The sequence below is a fragment of the Vanellus vanellus genome (assembly GCF_965231255.1).
Source record: "Vanellus vanellus genome assembly, chromosome: 2".
NCBI lineage: Eukaryota > Metazoa > Chordata > Aves > Charadriiformes > Charadriidae > Vanellus > Vanellus vanellus.
This window is the reverse complement of record NC_138906.1, coordinates 170,532,535-170,553,045: the sequence shown is the minus strand read 5'-3', so window position 1 is coordinate 170,553,045 and position 20,511 is coordinate 170,532,535. Positions and strand designations below refer to the sequence as shown.

At 48.2% G+C, this 20,511-nt stretch overlaps 1 protein-coding gene across 1 annotated transcript in view; it reads right to left on the bottom strand.

The window, feature by feature from the left end:
* SCRIB (scribble planar cell polarity protein) overlaps window positions 1-20,511 on the bottom strand; it is a gene marked incomplete at its 5' end in the record, with an annotated part of 116,547 nt that overhangs the window by 76,444 nt on the left and 19,592 nt on the right. Inside the window, 15 exons of the mRNA XM_082499318.1 lie at window positions 82-144; window positions 2,297-2,614; window positions 3,085-3,318; window positions 3,875-4,000; window positions 5,199-5,323; window positions 5,926-6,092; window positions 6,898-7,097; window positions 7,773-7,891; window positions 8,251-8,395; window positions 8,485-8,559; window positions 9,830-9,893; window positions 14,744-14,800; window positions 15,541-15,630; window positions 17,011-17,089; window positions 18,366-18,483. Of these exons, the coding sequence (XP_082355444.1) occupies window positions 82-144; window positions 2,297-2,614; window positions 3,085-3,318; window positions 3,875-4,000; window positions 5,199-5,323; window positions 5,926-6,092; window positions 6,898-7,097; window positions 7,773-7,891; window positions 8,251-8,395; window positions 8,485-8,559; window positions 9,830-9,893; window positions 14,744-14,800; window positions 15,541-15,630; window positions 17,011-17,089; window positions 18,366-18,483 (1,980 nt within the window). The remainder of the gene's footprint in view (window positions 1-81; window positions 145-2,296; window positions 2,615-3,084; window positions 3,319-3,874; window positions 4,001-5,198; window positions 5,324-5,925; window positions 6,093-6,897; window positions 7,098-7,772; window positions 7,892-8,250; window positions 8,396-8,484; window positions 8,560-9,829; window positions 9,894-14,743; window positions 14,801-15,540; window positions 15,631-17,010; window positions 17,090-18,365; window positions 18,484-20,511) is intronic.

Here is a 20,511-nt window from a genome sequence, read left to right as displayed (position 1 = left end):
CAACAATGGGTGAGCCTGGGAAGCAAATCAAGCAGACTGAATGATTTTTGGCAGAGAGAGAACAGTAGGAGTGGTACAGACCTCTTCCTCCTCAATGCGAGCAGGTTCAATCAGCAGATTATTGGCTTGATCAAACGACACCCCCTGTTAGGACAGGAACCAGCAAAGAGGCATGCGGATTAGTGGAGCATAAACCAAACCCGCCACCACTACCACCACCACCCAACACACAAACGCACACCACTCTGACAGGTCTGGCCACACCACACCAGAGCGGACCCCACTCGCACCACTCCTGATTACCACCTACCAGCGAGTACCAGCGACAGGGCTGCTCCCGGGGCTCACAACATGCAGAGTGCCAGCGCTCTTTGGCCCGGCTAACTGGAACCTGCATCTTTAAGGCCATATTTTGTCTGTGTTGGCACTCTGAGGCTGTGACCACCAAGCTCACAAGCTGAACACTATTAGCTGACTGTACCCCCTCTGAACCGGTTGTTCAGTGAAGGAAGGATTAAACAACACAGGAGAAAAGCACAAAGGGACCTCTGGTGCCACCCAGCTGCTGCACAGGAATGAAGCGATCCCAAATCAAACTGCGTTGGTCCTTCCTGCAAAGGGAAGAGCCTCCAGTGGAACTGTGCATCCTGCCAGACACCCAGGGATCTGCTCCCAAATGAAGGAAACCTTAGAACTTCTCTTGAAAACCAACTGCCTTTGCAAAAACCCCTCTGGTTGAAGGATTGAGCCTCCTGCATGCCCTGGCCTATCTCCTTCTTCAACATGTATGCAGCACCTCTTACTTGAAACTCCACTGCATGGGGACACTGCTTCCCATGTTCACACTTGTGGGAGATGGCTCAGGAGGCAAGCTAATAGATCTGCCTTCATGGAGCAGGCATCCAACCCAGCCCCACGAAAAGGGAAACTGTGATTTCCAGGCAGAAGGCTTCACTGATAACAACGGTAACTTTCCGAGAGGTGCACCAAACCTGTGGTCTCAACACCTATGGAGACTTTACAGGTTTTATCAATGTGTCAGTGCATCCTCAGCTTTGAGTCCCTGGCTAAAATAAGCTTTCTGGGTGAGGGCATTTCCCAGATATGGCAGGTCTTGGATGAAGGGGACTCAAGATGGCTTCACACATTCTTACAAACAGAAGCAACTCCCTTCATAGACAGGAAGGAAAGGACAAGCCTCGTCCCCAGGGAGCAATGGACGAGCTGTATCAGCTCAGATACAGCAAGGCAAGTGTCCACTGAGAGAAAGGCTCCAAAGGAAACTTGAGCGCAAGAACCTTCCCCTAAGCAATCTGAACTCCAGTGTGGGGTGGAAATGACCCCAAGAGTCTGGAGTGTGTGTAGTAACAGCAAGAGCAGATTTTACTCCAGCATCTTCCACCAGTTCAGAGACCCACATCTCACCCATGAGATTTGTCAGTGTCAGACTATGATGGAGATTCGGCCACATCTTAATCCCCACCTGCCAAATACACCTCACAAAATCATCACACCAACTTCAGTAAGAACCTCGTGCACTGTCCTTCATCAGTATACTCCTATTCCACTGTGAGGATCTTCCTCAAGTAAGAATCTGTGTGTGTCCCTAACCAAACACAGTAATTCAGCTGAGTAGACCCAAGGACCTCCTATCTCATCAGCCCTCAGCATAACCAGAAAGGCCCATCGCGGCCCCGTGGCCCATGGTAATGGCAAAACTCCAGAGCACAAGTTCCCCTAAATCCCAACGCACACTTCATCAGACTACATCTGCACTGGGGCAGGCAGAGGGTGGAACCAACAGCAAGGGCACGCTCCTCTCTGCTCTCACTACCCACTTCTCTCCAGGAAGCACTGTGGCAGAAAGACAAGTGTAAGCAGCCTGAACATAAGCCTGAGATTAGATCCATCCAGGGATAAAGCTCATCCTGCTGCAGATGAGGTGCAACAACCAGCAAGCAAGGTGGTGACTGAAATGAATGGAAGAACCTGTCGGTAATGGGACAAAGGAACCGTTCTTGCAGCACAGAACACATCATCACACATAATGGGGAGGGTGCAAGAATCTGGATACAGCACAAGGAGACAGACAAAAGCAACATGGCACAGCTCTTGGACAATCATATGAGCCCCAGAACGAACTTCAGCTCTCCCACCCTCAGCATGTCTCTCCTGAAGCGCTGGAGTCTCTTGCCAATGTTTTTGTTGGTACCACATCAACCTGGTTGGTAGTTCAAAGTAGCAGAAGGGAGGTCTGGCACCCCTCTGACCTTTCCCCTTGCCCACAAGACCTTACCTTCACTGATGGCTGAGCAGATAAAGCTCCATTCTTTCTGTCATCCTCATCCCACGCTTCCTCCTGATCCTCGGGCTCTGTGTTGTTATTGCAGCCTCCTAACTCCTCTTCCTCTTTGGGAACTCCATCACTGTTCAACCCCTGCAGGAGTGCCACCACTGCCTCTGGCTTGGGCAGTTTGGTTATCTTAAAGTGTTTCTTATAATGGGGCGTGTCCTTGCGGATAAGCCTCTGTTTCTCCACTGGGAATGGTTGCTCTTCATCTTCATCCTCATCCTCACTCCGTATTAGTGTGTCCTCAGCAAAGTGTACAGTGGGCTACAATGGCAAAGCCCCAGAAAGGTTGTGAACTTCAGGTAACAGCCATGTCTGGAGGCAGTGCACAAACGCGCTGTCCCCCCACTACCGACACAGGCAAAGCCAGTGTTGCTGCTTTTGTGCTGAAGAAGATGCAGGAATACACATTAAAATTTCACCACACTTGTCTTTTTCCATATCAGCCCCTTCACCCAGACACATCTTCTGTCAGCTCCAGGGACTGAGGGCACTCAAACCTGTAACCCTGATTTTCCCATAGTCCCTGCCTGGCTCCCACAGTCCTTCCTCGTCTCCCATGGACCCAGCTCCCACAGGCTGCCTGAATCCCTGCCTGCACTTGGCTTCCATGGCCTGTGTTTGCCTCCAGTGATGCCCAAATCACACTCTGTACATCCATTTACCATTTTCTCTGAAACTTTCAAGTCCTTCCACTTTTTATCACAACCCTGTTGGAGTTCCTAGGCTCCTACCTCATTGTATTCCACTTCCACATCTTCCTCTTCCTGGTCAGCGACTTCCTTGCACTCCTCTTCAGCTCTGGGCTTTGCCTCCTTCTCCAGCTCCTGCATCTCAGGCACCTGCCCATTGGGCCAGTTCCTCTCTCCATCCTCTCCCTGCTCCTCTCCCCTAAAGTCAGCAGAGGCAGTGCTGTTGGAAAGGTGGGAGTCCTCGCTGCGATTTGACATGGCGCTCAGCCTCTTCTCCTGAGAAGATGATTATAAAAGTCAAGATGGAAACCAAAGCAGCAGATGGAACAACGTAGTGTGACTGCTGCAAGGTGGGGTATGATCCAGTACCAACAGAACCAGCTTTTTCTTTAGGCTGCCCGCTGGTTTGCCTGCCAAGCCTGCTCCATCTCACCTAGGTCCCCCCATTCTACCATCTGTGTAGGCCTTTATTCTTAGTGTCACACCTGGACAGCAAGATGCCTCCTCCGAGCACTCCGTTCCCATCATTCTTTTCTGGGAAATCTGAGCCTTCTCTTCCTCTCCCTGTGTTGTGAAAAAGTGGTGCCAATGCACACAATTCCCCTTAGGCCGTTCTCTGTCTCCCGGCTCCATCTCTTACTCTATCTCAGTGGCTGCAGCTGACACCACAAGGCAGGCTCCAACCCTTGGAACCCAGGCAATGCATGCTGTGGTCCTTCAGTCTTTCCCCAAAGTAAGTTCTTTCTGCCCAGCTTACACAGACTGCCTCCCCATTCCCCACGTCCGCTGTATGTCCTCTATGGTTATCCATTTCTTAGCGAACAGCACTCACTTCTGAGTTAGGAGAATTCAGGTCCATGTCAGGCTTTGCAGCATGCACCTCATTGCGCCGAACTTCAATCACCTTCTTCATAACCTTCAGTTCACTGGGATGAGGGGTTGCTCTGCGCTGTAAGCCCTACCAAAGAAAAACACTCAGAGCAGGAGATTCAACAGTCAGAGCAGCACGTGTCATGCCTCAAGACTGAACCGCTCCAAATGACCCATTTTACCAGAGTGCTAGAGCCCCAGCTGGACATGATCTAATGTCACGTTGCAGGATCTGATCTGATCTGGGCCTCTCCACTACTATAGCCTGCAGCTGGGAAGAGGAAAGGAGGCAGATAACACTTCCCAGAGCTCTCCTGGACATTATCCCGCTCTCCATCTGACAGAGGGATTGGGAGGAGTTATACAGAGGGGAAGTTTTAAATTGTGCTTCTGTGTGTCAACACAGAAACCCCTAAAAGAACACACAGGTGGAATATTCTCTTAATCACTCTGGTGTTTCTTAATTTGTCTGACAAGCCTGTAATGCTACCAGAATTTGTGATGCTTAGCTAGTTCCACCCCAGCTAAGAGTCAAGAATAACAGTATTCCAAAATTAATAACAATCTTAAAACCAATCAAAAAAACCCCACAAAACCTCCAAACACCAGCAGCATATCCATGCTGCAAGGACAGATGCATATACAATTGATTAGAAGGACTCAGACCTCAAGAGAATCTCTCTACACATGATAAAAAGGGGAAAAAAATGCTGCAGGAGATTTAAACCAACAGAGTTGCTCTCAGAGTTGCTGAGAACTGGAACTTTTGTCCTGCCCTTTGCATCTGCAATTAAAGCAAAATGATCTGCGGCAGTTTTTGAGGCTGTCTGTCTACAGTGTTTAGGTACTTCAGTAACGCGATACTCCACAGCATGGGCTTGCACCTGGCTCCATGCTTGGAGGGGTGGAGATTGCCTGGCTCGAGTTTGGCTGTGCAGCCCTTCCTCACGAGGGGGGTTAACTAAAATCCAGTCCTGACGCTGCTCTGGTAGGATCTCTGGATTAGCCAAACGCTCCTGGGCAGGTTGGCAGTCACAACTCAACTCCCATGGGACAGCTGTTGAACTGTAAATCTGCACAAAGGCTCTCAGGGAATTCTCTTTTATACCTGCTTGTCTCCTCAGGGGACCAAGTGCCCTTCGCACTGCAAAAATATAGTACACATCTGCAGCAGTATTACAAAGTGAAACATGAATGGCATAACGGCTCTCCATCTTAGGAAAAAAGTTTAGATTGTGCCTATGTTTCCAACAGGGAGCTAACAAGCCTCCAGAAACTATTCTTACCCGTCTCTCAGCTCCAGACTCCTCTTCATCATCTACTTTGGGTTCATCCAGGAACTGAATCACACTGACTCTGTTTAAATTGGTGTCCGTCCAGCTCTCATCCACACTGTTCTGCAAAAGATTCTCTGGGGAGAAAGATAACAGAGGTGGGAGTTACCTCCTGAACAAGAAGAGCTGTAGGCTTGGATTAAAGACAGCTCTCAGCCCATTAGGGCACTTCTGTTGTATCTGCCCATGGCATCAAACCACAAGTGGTCTTGAGGACAAAGGACGTAGACAAGGTCTGGAGGCTGAGACCTCTGTCTCCCACCAGCTCTATAGAAGCCTCTACAAAAGGACCCAAATGGTTCAGCTCTCGTGCTCCTTACTCAAGAACTAAGGAAAAAGGTAGGATTAAGGCACAAATCAGAAGTATTGACACAAGAATATCATCATGACAGGAAGCAAACCTTACAGACAATGAACTACTCAGTCAATAGATCAAAGCAGAATACTTGAAGACTAGGCTGCAGCTTCTTTACCACTCGGCAGAGATGCAATTTCTCAGTTTTAACAATCTGTGCCTTGGAAAATTGCCACCAGCCATTTAGGACCCTGGGTCTGCTACAGGTACCACAGTAACGAAGAACAGCCCAACCAAGCAGAAAGGAAGGTTCAAGGCCTCTTCCCTACAGTACTCTCCAGAGTACACAACACTGCAGAGAGCGTTCCTAACGCAGGCTCTTACCTAGGCTAGGAGAGGGCTGCTGGGGAAGCAGGTAACAAGTGAGAACTTTTTCTCCTGTCTTTTTATCATCCTCTGTTTGGAATTTCAGCATAGGTTGGGATTGATTTTCTGCCAGCCACAGGGCTTTCAGGTTAAGATTTGTCAAAGCAAATGGCAGGTTCTGAAGTCTGCAAAAGAAAAGGACTGCTGGTTAAACTTACCTGGCAATGAAGGAATTTCAACTCAGCTTCAGATTGCCTCACCTGCACCGGAGAAGGCCAGAGCCAAGCCACCGTGGGATCCCTCACTCTTCTACATGCTGAAGCAGCTGGCTCGTGCTGCACATGGCTCTGCAACAGTCACACACTGCACTGCAGTAACCCACCCTTATCGGCTTTTAGCAGAGAACAACTCCCATCAACAATGTGAAAATGGTGAATTTTGAAGACAAAAAATGATCTTTTCACAGACCAGTATACAGAGGTGTTCCAAACAGAAGCTCTGGTCAGCTTCCATTTGCTACAAAAAATACCAGCCTCAGCTAACAGAACTGCAGCTAAAATCTGCAAAATCTTTCAGAACAGATCACAGATATTTGCACATTGTGGGGTTGTGCACATCATAAACAAGGCTTTGGAACCAATCACCTGAGGACTGATAACACAAGACTACAAAATCTGCAGGAAAGAAGACAGCGGACCAGGGATTTCCCCTGATCTTCATTTCGCACATGGCAAAATGCTCCCACACTTCTGCATGAGCTCTACCCTGTATTCAAGTAAGACAGAGAAGGGCTTAACAGGCAAAGCTTGAGACACACACCCTCTTTCCAGAGCACAAAGCAACCAGTCTGGGCTTCTCCAAACCCCGGATCCTGGGATTAGCACAGATCCCATGTCACCCAAACACACCAGGGCCCAGCCCACGCTGCTCCTTCTCAGCAGCCTCCTTAGGAACATGCCTATGAGCCTGTTCACCCCTCCTGCTGCTGACCTGTTCCCAGCCACGTCCAGGACATGGAGCTCAGTGGTGTTGGCAAGCTCTGGTGGCAGGAGGGCCAGGCGATTGTCTCGCAAGGACAGCACGTTCAGATTGGCACAGCCTCCAATCTCAGCTGGAAGGGATGTTAGCCGGTTCCGATCCACGTTCAGGTTCGTCAGCTTGGCCAGCTTGCCAAGGGACTTTGGTAAGGCCTAGGAAGGAGATGATTCAGTAGGTGCAAAAGACAAGAGCAGCAGAATAAAGGTATAAAGACGTAAAACCCTCCATCTGGGAGTGGGGGGGAAGCTGCCTTCTGTCCTAACAGACATTTTTGGTAAGTTCTCACTACAACTTTGGGACAGATTTTCCCTCACGTTCACAGACTGTTCCATGCCAACTCTTCACCTCTGCACAGCATGCTCAGAACACCACTGGCCAAGATTTTTCTCCTGTCCACCTGTCCATTCCCAATACTTGTGTTTTAACAATCAAACCATAAGCAGTTTGGAGCAGGGCCATTTGAAATTACACTACTCCACGGCCCCTCACCAAATGCAGCTTTTCACATAGTCCCACTCCCATCAGATTGGATGGGCTTCAGGACTGGCTACCCTAGAGCCAGCACCCCAGCTATCCTAGAGAATTTTTCAGAGAAAAAAAAAAAAAAAAAAAAAAAAACACAAAACAGTGAGAGAACACAGCTTCCACCAGGGTCTCCTCAAGAGCCCGTGAGCTACGTGAAAAACTGTGAATCAAAGCAGCTAAAGGGAGAGCAGCTGCAGCATGCTCAGGGTTCTGGCTCAGAAGCCAGAAGATGGGAAAAGATCCCTGGCATGCGGCTAAACTGAACAGCACAGGAGAGGCAGGGTGGCTGCTGGTGTACTTACTGTCAGCATGTTCTCTGTCAAGATGAGTTCCGACAGATTTTCACAGTCCCCAATTGACTCTGTCACCTCTGTCAGACGATTCTGGTCCACCTTGAGGATGGAGAGCTGCTTCAGCTGACCTGGGCACAGCAACAAGCGACATGTGAACTATGCCACAGAGATAACGATGCTGTTCTATGTTCACCTGGCCCAAATGCTTCCCACCAGGGATTACGTACCCTAACAATACAGGCACTACCTTTCTTCCCCCACCAGGCTTGTTCACAGGTTTCACCCATGCATGATGCAGATCAAGAACCTGAACTTGTCCTGCAAGTTCTGCTCACCAGTATCATCATCTGCTTCTGCACTGAACTACCGTGACTATGTCCATCAAGGCCTAATACCTTGTTACATACACTCCTGCCTGAAGTGCTCCTGCCAGGAGCACTGCCAGGGCAGCAAAGTCCTGCACTGCTCCACATTCCTCAATACTCACCAATCCCATCCGGAATGCATTCCAACAGGTTCTGGGACAGGAGCAAGTCCGTCAGTGCTACTAGCCCACTGACTTCATTGGGCAACTGCTCCAGCTTGTTCTCTGACACATCAAGACAGACCAAGCGGCGGAGATTGCCCAGCTCCTAGGATCAGAAAGGAGACAATATGGCTCGAGGGAGCAGCTGAGGAAGGGAGCAGAGTAGTGAATCAATGGCCCCACACAGGTACTTACTGGAGGCAGGGCTGAGAGCTGGTTCCGGTCTAGCCAAAGCTCACGTAGGTTTGGTAGTGCTCCCAGAGTATCTGGCTGTAACAGAGCGGGACAGTAATAGCATCAGTACCTTCCACAGGGGAGAAGCTGCTCTAGGATGCTACAAATCCCACTGCACCTCTGCAAAGCTAGACATTGCTACTGCTTTCACACCTCCTAGAACCATTCACCAAACGGTTTATGACACTAACGTGTTGGTGTGCCACCATACAGCAGCACATATGTTTGGAAATGTTTGGGATGGCACACTGGCTGCAAAAGGTCCCAACAGGAAGCATGAAAGGCAACAGCAAGAACTGTCTGGTAGCAGAGAAGACAAGAACTAAACAGGGTTTTGGAAATTCTGGCCTTAGGGAAGAAATGAGTCTTTCTTCTCTTCCTCCTCTCAGATGTGAAAACAAACATTTGGATAAGACTGGCAAACCCAACATGATATAGCAGCACCATCAGCAATGGTAGACGTATGTTCATAGGATCACTCCATGAGCACCGCACACACTGATTAGCATTTGGGTTTGGAGTTAATGCACCACTGAAGTGCGGTTCAAGTGTCAGACAACTGTTGTCAAAGTAAGCTGCAGCCTTGTGCATAGCACGCTGCACAAGTTGCTCCTTTGCCTGCTAATTTAGACAGCTTTCTGCCAAAAAGCACTCCAGAACTTTAAGAGAAGGATTCAGTAACAGCTTAATCCATAGCTGAAAAATTAAAGAGTATCACTGGATGTCCCCGAATGTCAAGACAGGCTGAATTTTGAGACTGTGCACTGGCTCGCAGCGTGCTTACGCTCAGAGCCCTCCACAGAAGCACTCCGGTCCGGAGGGCACACATCCCATGCTTGGCTGACTTCACTGCCAGGAACATGGAATAGTCCTGCACTTTCCAGCACAGAAATCAAAACAGAAAGGAGAAAGGCAGAAAGTTGGCCTAGCAGAAGTGAAAAACAACAGCTGGGGGCAGTGCAACATAGAAGAGAAAGGAAATGCCAAACAGAGAGTCTCACTGGAAAGGAAAGATCCTTAGGCAGCTAGATAGCAAGAATGAACATCCCAGAGCAGAAGAGCTTAGAAAGAGCAGAGCAAGCTGTGCAATGAGGACAGTAGGAAGCAAAAACACAAGGGCCAACACATGACGGGAACATTATACTGGGAATGATGACTAGGCCATGATGGGCAGACCAGAATCTTCCCAAACAACCTGGGGGTCTATTTCTTTGTATTTCAGATAAAAAAACAATTCCTTCCACAGAGGTACGGGGTTCTGCCCCTGCCAACCACCCATATTCCCTCCCCACCATCCCTCACCTACCAGTACTTCCAGGTCATTTCCACCAAGATCCAACTGTTCTAACTTGACAAGGAAGGAGAGTGAACTGCAAGATACAGGGATTACAGAGGGGAAGAGAGGGGGGGGGGGGGAAAAAGAAAGAACGAACGAACGGAAGGTTAGCATCTGGGACACATATCTCACAAATTACATAATTTTTAATAACTCCTAAAACAGATGGGGCAATCCTAACCTTTTTCATAGTCCCCTTGAGCCAAGTAGTTTAGTGAAGTTTGTACCCTTCCCCACACCAGACCACCTGCACCAGGGAATTGGGGTCAGTAGCACCCGCAGTCCCAAAGCAGCCAGTTTCCACTCCATCACCAATTTGTCTTCTCCCCCTTCCACCACAAAATACTCTGAGCAAAAACATGACAGATGACAAGCCAGACCTTAACACTGCTGCCCATTTTTGTAGCAAGGATGGGGACCTGGGCACAGACTAACAGATAACAGGATGTCCTGGTTTGATGCCCAAATCACAACACAGGAGAGAGTCAGCAGAAGACAATACATATTTGGGGGGCAGTGGAACACAGCTGCAGGGAGAGGCAGAAATGACAAATTCAACAGCCTCAGTTTCCCCGAATGGTAAGCCCATGCTGCTTAAGAGAAAGGGAAAGACAACACTGCACGATGTCTCAGAAGAGGTCAAGACGTACAGATGAGAAGCTCACTAGGCAAGATACTGCGAGAAGCCTGCACGGGAACCAAAGCTTCTCAACACTGGTGGTCCAAGGATGTGCCCTGAGTATCCAAACACATTATGACCTGGTGACATAAAAGGCTGCAGTCTGCAAACCCATGAAACCAGGATTCAGTTCTGACATGGCCCAGGTGTTCATGCGCCCTCAGCTCTCGGTCCTACCCCATCAACTCCAACTCCCACTTCCCCAAACAGGGATTGCTGTCCTGCCATCTCAGCCCTGCCTGCTTCCCCAGTACAGAGGGTCTTCAGTTTATTTTATTCTCTTCATAAGGGACTGTCCTAATGCAGAAATCACTGTATTTCTCTGGAAATAGAGCTATACATCTCCCTGCCATCCAAACTAAGGAAGGTGGGACTGAAAATCTGTGAGAAAGCAGTAAGAGAATCCATGTCTCTTCAATTTAGAGACAACCCCCCCATGGCAGGGGGGTTGGAACTTGATGATCTTCAAGGTCCTTTCCAACCTAAACCATTCTATGATTCTGTGATTCTAAGAGAGATCTGTCTTGCCTGGGCCAAGCTATAAAAATATTTGGGCTACATAGGAAAAACAAGTTCTTACCTTAGGCAGTGGGTTTTGACATATTATATTAACTCAAGCAAAGGTTTATCAACAGGATCATCAAAAGGATTTTGTTGTATAGCAGTCTCTCATTATGACTGTACACTTGTACTTTGACTTCTCTGAAGGGTGAAGCAGCCTTGATTGTCCCTCCGCACCTTCAGTTTGAATTCCCAAAATAGGGACAAGTGAGCTGAGGAATCCATGTTGGTATACGAGGTCTTGCAAAATGCCTCAGTATAGATCACTCTCCACTATTTATGGAGTCATAGAATACCAGGTTGGAAGGGACCTCAAGGATCATCTGGTCCAATCTTTCTTGGCAAAAGCCTGGTCTGGACAAGATGGCGCAGCACCCTGACCAGATGAATTGTAAAAGTGTCCAATGATGGGGAATCCACCACTTTCCTGGGGAGATTATCCCCAGGGCTGATTGTGAAAAATTTTCCTCTCATGTCCAATCAGAATGTCCCCAGGATTAACTTGTACCCATCACCCCTTGTTTTTTCCATGTGACTCCTTGTAGAAAGGGACTTTCCGACTTCTTTGTAGCCACCCTTTAAATACTAGAACATGGTGATAAGATAACATGTATTGCATGAAAATACATCAGTGAGAGCTACCCTCCCCCAATTACTGGCAACTGTGTCCCATTTGCATGGGAGAGATGAGAAGCAATAATCAGCTGTACAAGACAAACTGTTTCAGAACTCCGTTGACAGCAGAAGACTAAACAATGAAATTAAGGTTTTCCAAGTAAAGGTCATTGCAAGCTGGATCTTTTAAGCTCAACAACAACAGAAATTAAAAGGACACTGATGCATTATGCAGTCACAAATTCACAGTATTGAAGTCCATCTACATGGACCAGCTGGAGCGCGTCCAGAGGAGAGCCACGAGGATGATCCGAGGGATGAAGCACCTCTCCTATGAGGAGAGGCTGAAAGAGTTGGGGCTGTTCAGCCTGGAGAAGAGAAAGCTCCGGAGAGATCTTATTGCGGCCTTCCAGTACTTAAAGGGACCCTACAGGAGAGCTGGGGAAGGGCTGTTTACTAGGGCATGTAGTGATAGGATGAAGGGGAACGGCTTTAAACGAGTAGATGGCAGGTTCAGATTGAACATTAGGAAGAAGTTTTTCACTTTGAGGGTGGTGAGGCACTGGAACAGGTTGCCCAGAGAGGTTGTTGAGGCCCCATCCCTGGAGGTGTTCAAGGCCAGGCTGGATGTGGCTGTGGGCAACCTGGTCTAGTGCGAGATGTCCCTGCCTATGGCAGGGGGGTTGGAACTCTATGATCTTCAAGGTCCTTTCCAACCTAAACCATTCTATCATTCTATGATTCTATGATCTACCTAGTGGGCTCAGTAACCTTGAAAACTGAAAGTACCATCCATTTCCATAAGTCATTCTACTCTTTGGCAAGATCACTTGGACTTATTTAGAGCCATTCTTGGGCACAATGTGCAACCAGACTAAGTACGAGAGCTTCAAACCTGGTAGAGTACCTGACACTGCCACTGAAATTTCTTTGGCCATTGATTTTGATCTCATAATTGACTGATGGATCTGATGAAAATTGCCTTGGCCTTCAAGATCTTCTTTCTACTTTTGGAAATCATTCAAAAGTAGAACTTGGGAAAGATGAAAAGAAGCTGGACTTGCACTGCAGAATGAGTATCAAGCCTGGACTTATCTTCCACAGAAACCCCCCCCAAACTCATAGCATGCTACAAGTATCTTGCTGGATGGCATACAAATCTTACATAGGGAAACAAGGGAGCACTGGGCATGAGAGATCTCCCCAGAAACCATATGGGTTTGGTCACAGACTGAATTCTTAAACTCCAGATACTTGCTGGTTCCTAGATGGTGAAAAGCCATTGGAACCATTCTTCACTGCAGTTTGAAAGCCCAACTTTGGACGTAGCTATTGCACCTCTTCATTTAGATGGTGCATCACAGTGGTGGTACCTGTCTGTATGAACAAAAAGAACACATGGAACAGACAGCAGTGGGTCCCAATGCCAGGACGCAAATGCCTCCTGCTTGCCTGTTCTCAGCCTGGCATAAGGAGCTTTCGCTCTCACGTTCTGCCTTGTGGCTATATTCCACGTGGGGCCATCTCAGCTGGTCTCTTAATATCGCCTTTCCATAACAGGGTGTTGATGCCGACAACTTCTGTGCAGAAAAGATCCAGTGACTTTGGCATCAGAGACAAGATCACGGAATGGTCAGGGTTGGAAGGGACCTCTGTGTCCACTGACAGAGCTAATTTGAACTATGCTTCTACATTGTGTAATCACCAGATGTGAAGCCTGGGAGCTGACCAGTGCAGACTCTTTCAGCTCCACTTTCAAAGTGTCTTGTCCTCTGGGTCAAAGATGACACATGAATTCTACAAGCAGATATAACTGTTGTCATATAAAGCCTGTACTTGCAGGTCCCAGAGGAAAATAACCATCAGGAAGAGCATGCACCTGAGTCAAAGCAACATCTCCCAGTGAGGGAGGCATGGCCATCACAGAAGCAGCAAGACTAAAAAGACTAAAGCCCTAACTGCTTAGAGTTTCAAAGCCTTGCTTGAACATTGTATCAACAGATACCTCCTTTGCCCCCCCCCCCCTTTTTTTTTTTTTTTTTAATAAAGCAGGGGAGAAAGGGGGGAAAGTACAGGGAGCCAAATTAAATACTTGCCATGAATACTAAGAGGGCACCAAGGAAAGGGGACAACAGTGGCATGCTTCACGCATTCCCTGAGGAGTTTGTGGGACCCCAAAACACACTGCTATTCAAAAAGAAGTCAGGTAGAACCCCTTCCAACATATATTCGAGGAAGACTGGGGGAATCCTCAGCTGGATGGATAAGCACGCAGAAAACAAGTTGACAGAGCTAATGTTTGTTGAGTTTTCTAACCTACAACTCTCACGGGCTCCAAACCAGAGATTAATGTAGAAACTCATTAGTTCTCCACATCCTATCTACCTGATAGCATCAGCTGTACCAACCAACTCCTCTACCAGGAATTAATCTTTGCCCTTAATTCTCCAAAACATTTAACAAGACTTACCTCTTCTCCCTTGCTGGCTTATTTTTGTCTGCTGCAGGAAAGCCAGTTATCCCACCTATTCCCACAAACTGCTCAACCAGAACAATCAGAAGGGATACCCAAGAAAACAGAGATGTCAGAAGCAAAATATATCTTCAGCCATATTCTGCCGCTCTTCAAATTATGAACTGCACAGCATGCAGAGTTCTTCCTAGACCCACATCAGCACATTTTTCTCTCTTTTTCCAAAAGAATCCATCATCTGCTCCACCTCTCCAGGAAAAAAGGTTCGCACCATTCCCAGCAGCTTTCTTGTGGAACCCTGTCTATTCCAAATCAGTCCTGACACAGAGGCTGAGTACAGACCCAGAACATCCTTGCCTGCTCTTAAGCCCTGTACCATCTCTCTCCCTCCTCACCCCAATTTATAGAAATCCAGCAAGATGCAGCTAATTTATGCAAAGCCTTGAGCCCTCCCAAGCAAAGAGCTAGAGCCTGTACTACAGAAACAGCAAGTCCCTGAGGAATCAGTAAGAGCGATCAGGCAGGAGACTCCTGAAGCCACCAGACAGACACTCACGTGGGGAGAGTCTTTAGCAGGTTCTCACGTAGCTCCAAAGTCACCAGGTTTGCCAAACTGCAAGAGAAAAGGGAGCAAGAAAGCCAGATTCACTGAATAGGGCTTCAGGGATACAAGGAGATGCTCATAGCCCTTCCCTTGGGACCACCCCTCATGGCCTGCACAAATATGTATATGTGAGTGTGTACACATGAATGGAGATGACAGGGGAAAGCAAAAAACAAAGAGGATCTTAAATGAATTCTGGTGAAGGTGACTGCTTATTGCAAAATCATGGGGAAACAACACTGTGCCCAAACTCAGGACAAGGAAACATGGTATCACATACAGGACTGTCTGCCCAAAAAGATAAAATCCCCCATGTGCAGAAAGCCAAATCCCATGGGAGGGGCACTGCATCCCACAGGCAAAGCCCCACGGGCGTTGCCTTGGCCCTTTGCTAGCAGGGTTAAGTCATTTCAACATCATCAGATAGACCACACCTGTTTGGACAGGGGCAAACAGGCACTCATAAAATAAGACAGAGGATTTGAGAAGCCGGGATGCACTCCTTGCCTGTGCCAGAGACCACAAAGGAGGAGAAGCAGCTGAGACCAGGAAAAGAACCTTTTTAAAAAGGTTCTCTTTTAACAAGAACAATGCTTAGAGGTGCTCACACAGCATGTTCAGTACAGTGGCAAGCTGTAACTGGGATGGCACACTCTTCCCTTCCAAGTCCTGCTAGTGCTGCCACCCCAATAGCATGGTGTCCTCGTCCCAACCCTCCTCCCCGCTATGAGGAGCGGGGGCATACTCACTTCCCAATGTCATTGGGGAGGCTCTGCAGGGACACATCATTCAAGGCCAAATGGCCCAGGCTCCGAAGCTGTGTGAAGCCCTCTGGAAGCCTGTAACAGCATGACAGAACAAAAAAACATTAATTCTGTGCACAAAACAAGCCCTAAATTCCTCACTTAAATGCCCCAAAAGCCAGTCTTATCTCAACTGGTATCAACATGTGGAAAGAAGAAGAGCAGGAACTAAACCTGACCCTGGCTCCTGATCCAAGATATGCCCCATTTCCAAGACAATACTCCCTTGCACCAACATCACTACATGTCCAAGTGTGCTAACTTCGCTCTGCAGTACTCAAGCACAAATCCCAGACTAAATTATGCCATGTGATCACTTAAACTTGGAAGCAGGGAGGGCTACCAAGTAATCCAAATGCCCGTCTAAGGATATTTACGCAGATGACACTGCAGCATTCCCCGGGACCAAACAGTATCATCCTAACAGCTCCAAGGTGCAACAGAACAAGGAAAGACCGGTGGAAAGGAGGAATCCTTTGCTGTTCACAGGCAAAGCTTCCCTGCCCCACTGCTCACAACACACATATTACAACTCTGGGCCACAAAAAGACTCTGACAACTTCTAGTGTAGAAATGCCGGTCATTCCTGTGGTGCAGGGACTCTCACGACTGAAAAGCTTGTCCCATTCTGGCAGTGTCTGGCACCACAAGAGGGAAGCCGAGAGTTAAATCTATTTAAAGGGCGATGTGGGCAGCGCTTGCCCAGGAGCACAAAGGGCAGCAGGCATCTGGAGTCACCCTGGGGGCTACGGGGACCCTGGCAGACAATGCATCAAGACACCAGTGCCTGAAAGCACGGTTCACCAAGGCAGAGGAGCCACACTTAAATTCCCAAAACATTATGAATTAAGAGCTGTAGGGACAGAAGACTGAAGAGACAAGGCAGAGAGCCCTGTTCTTGGACACAGCTCTGGGGACTGAGACACCAGGGAAACCCACCAAACACGGAGTTCAGAGGATGGCCATCCTGCATTATAAATAAGACGACAGAGAGCAAAAAGGACTGACAGAGCAGAGGACAGCATGCAGGCCTTTCTCTACCCCTCTGTAGTACAACCAGTCCATATCCATGCTGGTTTGTGCAGCAGGGAGAAGGGGTGGGGAGGGAGTAACAAACTTACTCCAAGAGGACCAAAGTCCTCACCATTCACACCAGTGGCAACACTATGACTAAAGGCTCATCAGTCCAAGCCATACGCCCTGCAGAAGAGGGAGCACGCACCAGCTCTTCCCTATGCTGAGTTTTCCACCTGTCAGTAGAGCAGACATCTGCAGGTCTTGGCAAAGGCAGGGTGATCCTAGGCCTTGACCTCAAGCGGAGACAATTACAAGATGAAGACCAGAGAAAGCTAGGGAGAATGAGGAACTTCAACTCTCATTCTCAGCTGGACAAAAGGGTTGCATATGCCTTCATACCTGGAGAGAGGATTCCCGCTGAAGTCTGCGATTTCCAAGGATTTGCAGAATTTGATGCTCTCAGGAATTTCTGGAATGTCTGGAAAAAATACACGAAAGAAAAAAAGCGTCTCAAGAAGAGCCTGTCACATGGAAAATCGGCCGGCCACCAGGTACTGGTGACAGCCTAAGACACCATTACACAACCATATTTTCACAGCTCAGGATCCCTGAGAGATCACTAGGCAAGACTGGTGGTGAACAGAGTTAATTCCAGTTGCTGTAGCTGGTCACGAGTGGTGTCCTCCAGGGCTCAGTACTGAGGCCAGTCCTGTTTAACATCTTTATCAATGATGTGGATGAGGGGATCGAGTGCACCCTCAGTAAATTTGCAGAGGACACCAGGCTGGGTGGGAGTGTTGAGCTGCCTGAGTGTAGGGAGGCTCCGCAGAGGTATTTAGACAGATGAGATCAATGGGCCAAGGCAAACTGTATGAGTTTCACTAAGGCCAAATGACGGGTCTTACACTTCGGCCACAACAACCCCCGCCAACGCTACAGGCTTGGGGAGGAGTGGCTGGAAAGCTGCTCAGCAGAGAGGGACCCGGGGGTGTTGGTGGACAGCCAGCTGAATATGAACCAGCACTGTGCCCAGGTGGCCAAGAAGACCAATGGCATCCTGGCCTGTACCAGTAGGACCAGGGAGGTGATTTTACCCCTGTACTCAGCACTGGTGAGACCACATCTTGAGTACTGTGTTCAGTTTTGGGCCCCTCACCACAAGAAGGACATTGAGGCGCTGGAGCTTGTCCAAAGAAGGGCAACGGAGCTGCTGAGGGGTCTGGAGCACACATCTGATGAAGAGCGGCTGAGGGTACTAGGGGTGTTCAGCCTGGAGAAGAGGAGGCTGAGGGAAAACCTTCTCACTCTATACAACTATCTGAAAGAAGGTTGCAGGGAGGTAGGAGTCGACCTGTTCTGTCAAGTAACAGGTGATAGAACAAGAGGAAATGGCTTCAAGTTGCACCAAGGGAAGTTTAGATTGGCTATTAGGAAGAATTTCTTTACTGAAAGGGTCATCAGGCATTGGAACGCGTTACCCAGGGCAGTGGTGGAGTCCCCGTCCCTGGAGGTATTTAAGGGTAGTGTAGATATAGTGCTTAGAGACATGGTTTAGTGATGGGCTTGTCAGTGTTAAGTTAATGATTGGACTGGATGATATTACAGATCTTTTCCAATCTAGGAGATTCTTTGTGATTCTGTGTGACTGTGAAAGGGTACTGCCTCCCCCAGAACAGGAGCGCACAGGGTAGCACTACTACACTGAGAGAAGCAGGGCTGTGAGGCACCCGCTCCCCAGTTAGCTTTGACCTTACCATTACGGGAGATGTCCAGTTCCACCAGCTGCATGAAGTTGGCAACCTCAGGGGGAAGTCTCTGGATTTCATTGTCACTCAGACCCAGCTTGCGCAGGTTCAGAAGCCTGAAGAAAGGCTATGACAGGACAGAACACAACTGGGTCAGCAGCACTTCTGTGGGAAACCCCTCTTCTCACCTCAGGGCAAACCTGAGCATCCACACCTGGAGACAACTGCCTTTTCTCATATCCTCCACCCCAGTGAGGTCCTCAAAGTGCAGTCACCGCACAGATGAGAACCCCAATTAAGGTCTACAAGAGCGGAGGGTGAAAGAAGAAAGGCATTTAATGAGTTTAGCTTGATGATTCATTGAACATCTCTATTATCCCACTGCTCTTCTCCCTCCCTTGTAGGATACAACATGGATGTTCCTTGTTTCCTAAGATAACAGTTCATCTTAGGCATACGAATGCCAGCATCACGAGGAAGTCACTATAAAGCAGCTTGCCGGCAGACATGACAGTGTTTATGAGTTGGGTCCAGAGAAGGAGAAATACATGGGGACTTCCAACTGAAGTCCTGTCCCTGCTGTCACACACATCTGCTGTACAGTACATTTTGTCAGGACATCAGTGACAGGTCCCTACACCAACAGGGAAAGCCTTTGTGCCACTCGTACCAGAAAAGAAAAGGAGCAGGCAACCTATCTGTAGGGCCCAAGGAACAAAGAATTAGAGAAGAAAATTCCTTTCTAGAAACACCACAGTCATAGAAACATTGACTGGAAGGGACCTCTGGAGGTCTCCTAGTCTAACAACATCCAATATCTTCACACCCACCCTTGTTCTCAGAAGTCAATTACATTAGCTATAAATGATAAGTAACAAGATTCATCAATCATAGTCTTTCTAGACATCAACAGCCTCTCAGTAAGTTTACTAAACACCACATACTACAATTAGCAACTGAACAAATCTTGCAGCTGCTTCTATTGTCGGACATCGGATACTGGACAGGATGGAAACCAAGACCGTGGTGTTTGCTGCATTTCCTGGACTGTTTCAGGGTGCCTGGCAATAACAAACAAACAATATTGGGCCACTGCAGAAAATGAGAGTTTTGAGAAGGTCACCCATAACCCACAAACAGATAAAGGCAGAGACTATTGCACACACACGTAGCAACACTGCGTCTCTGATTACGTGTTTGGGTTCTGCCGCAGCAGAGACAAGTGCTCTAAGTCTCCTCTAACAGTTTGTGAGTTTTAGATGGCCAAACCTTAAGAAGCTAGTAACTCAACCCGTGATGCAAAAGAATGTAGCGATGAAGGGAGGAACAAGCTCAGGTCTACGAAGTGGACTTCTAATCCATGTCACCATCCTGCCTGTCCTACGCCAGAGGCAGAGGGAGTTACAGTAAGCAGCAGAAGATGCAATCGCAGGATTGCTTACAGATCAGAAAACATGTCCAGAGAGTCAGGGCTGCTTACACAGACCACACTGAGAAGGCTCAAACAAGAATTTGAGGTCTGAACTTTCTTTCTCAGTTGCCTTTCCAGTAATCCACCCGCTTCAAAGGTTGATGAAACGGACCTCCGCAGGAAGAGCTCGGGGGGGATACTGGGGTCTGTTCTGGTTCAGGCTGGTGTGTGGTAGTGCAGACCCCCCTGGGCCACGTTGCGATGTCAAGACCAGCCAACATTGTGTTCTCGGCTTGGTTACCAGTGCAGTGGGCTGGGACGATCTGGACCTTCTTATCATGGTTGCAAGTGCAGTGAGTTGAGACAGTCGGGTACTTTCTTGTCCTGGTTACAAGCACAGTGAGTTCAGACAATCAGACACCCCCTCACCGTACCTGAACCTCCTGCTGCCCACACTGTAGCCTGCTCTGGAAAGTACCACAATTACCTGACAAGAATTGTGGCCAAAATGGAAAAATACTGACCAAAGTCAATTATCTCATGATGCTAAGTCAGACCCTTTGAGCTCTCTGGGATAGCAGCAGGCTGTGACCCCACATGCGATAGGACACCTCTTGGGGCAGATTTCATGAGGATGTTAAAGTGCAGATTTCACGAGGATTTCAGAGATCATCTGCTGAGAAGTGCCAATGAAGGAAAAGAGTGAGTAATTCACTACTATTGGATTTCTCAAGGTTTCAAAGA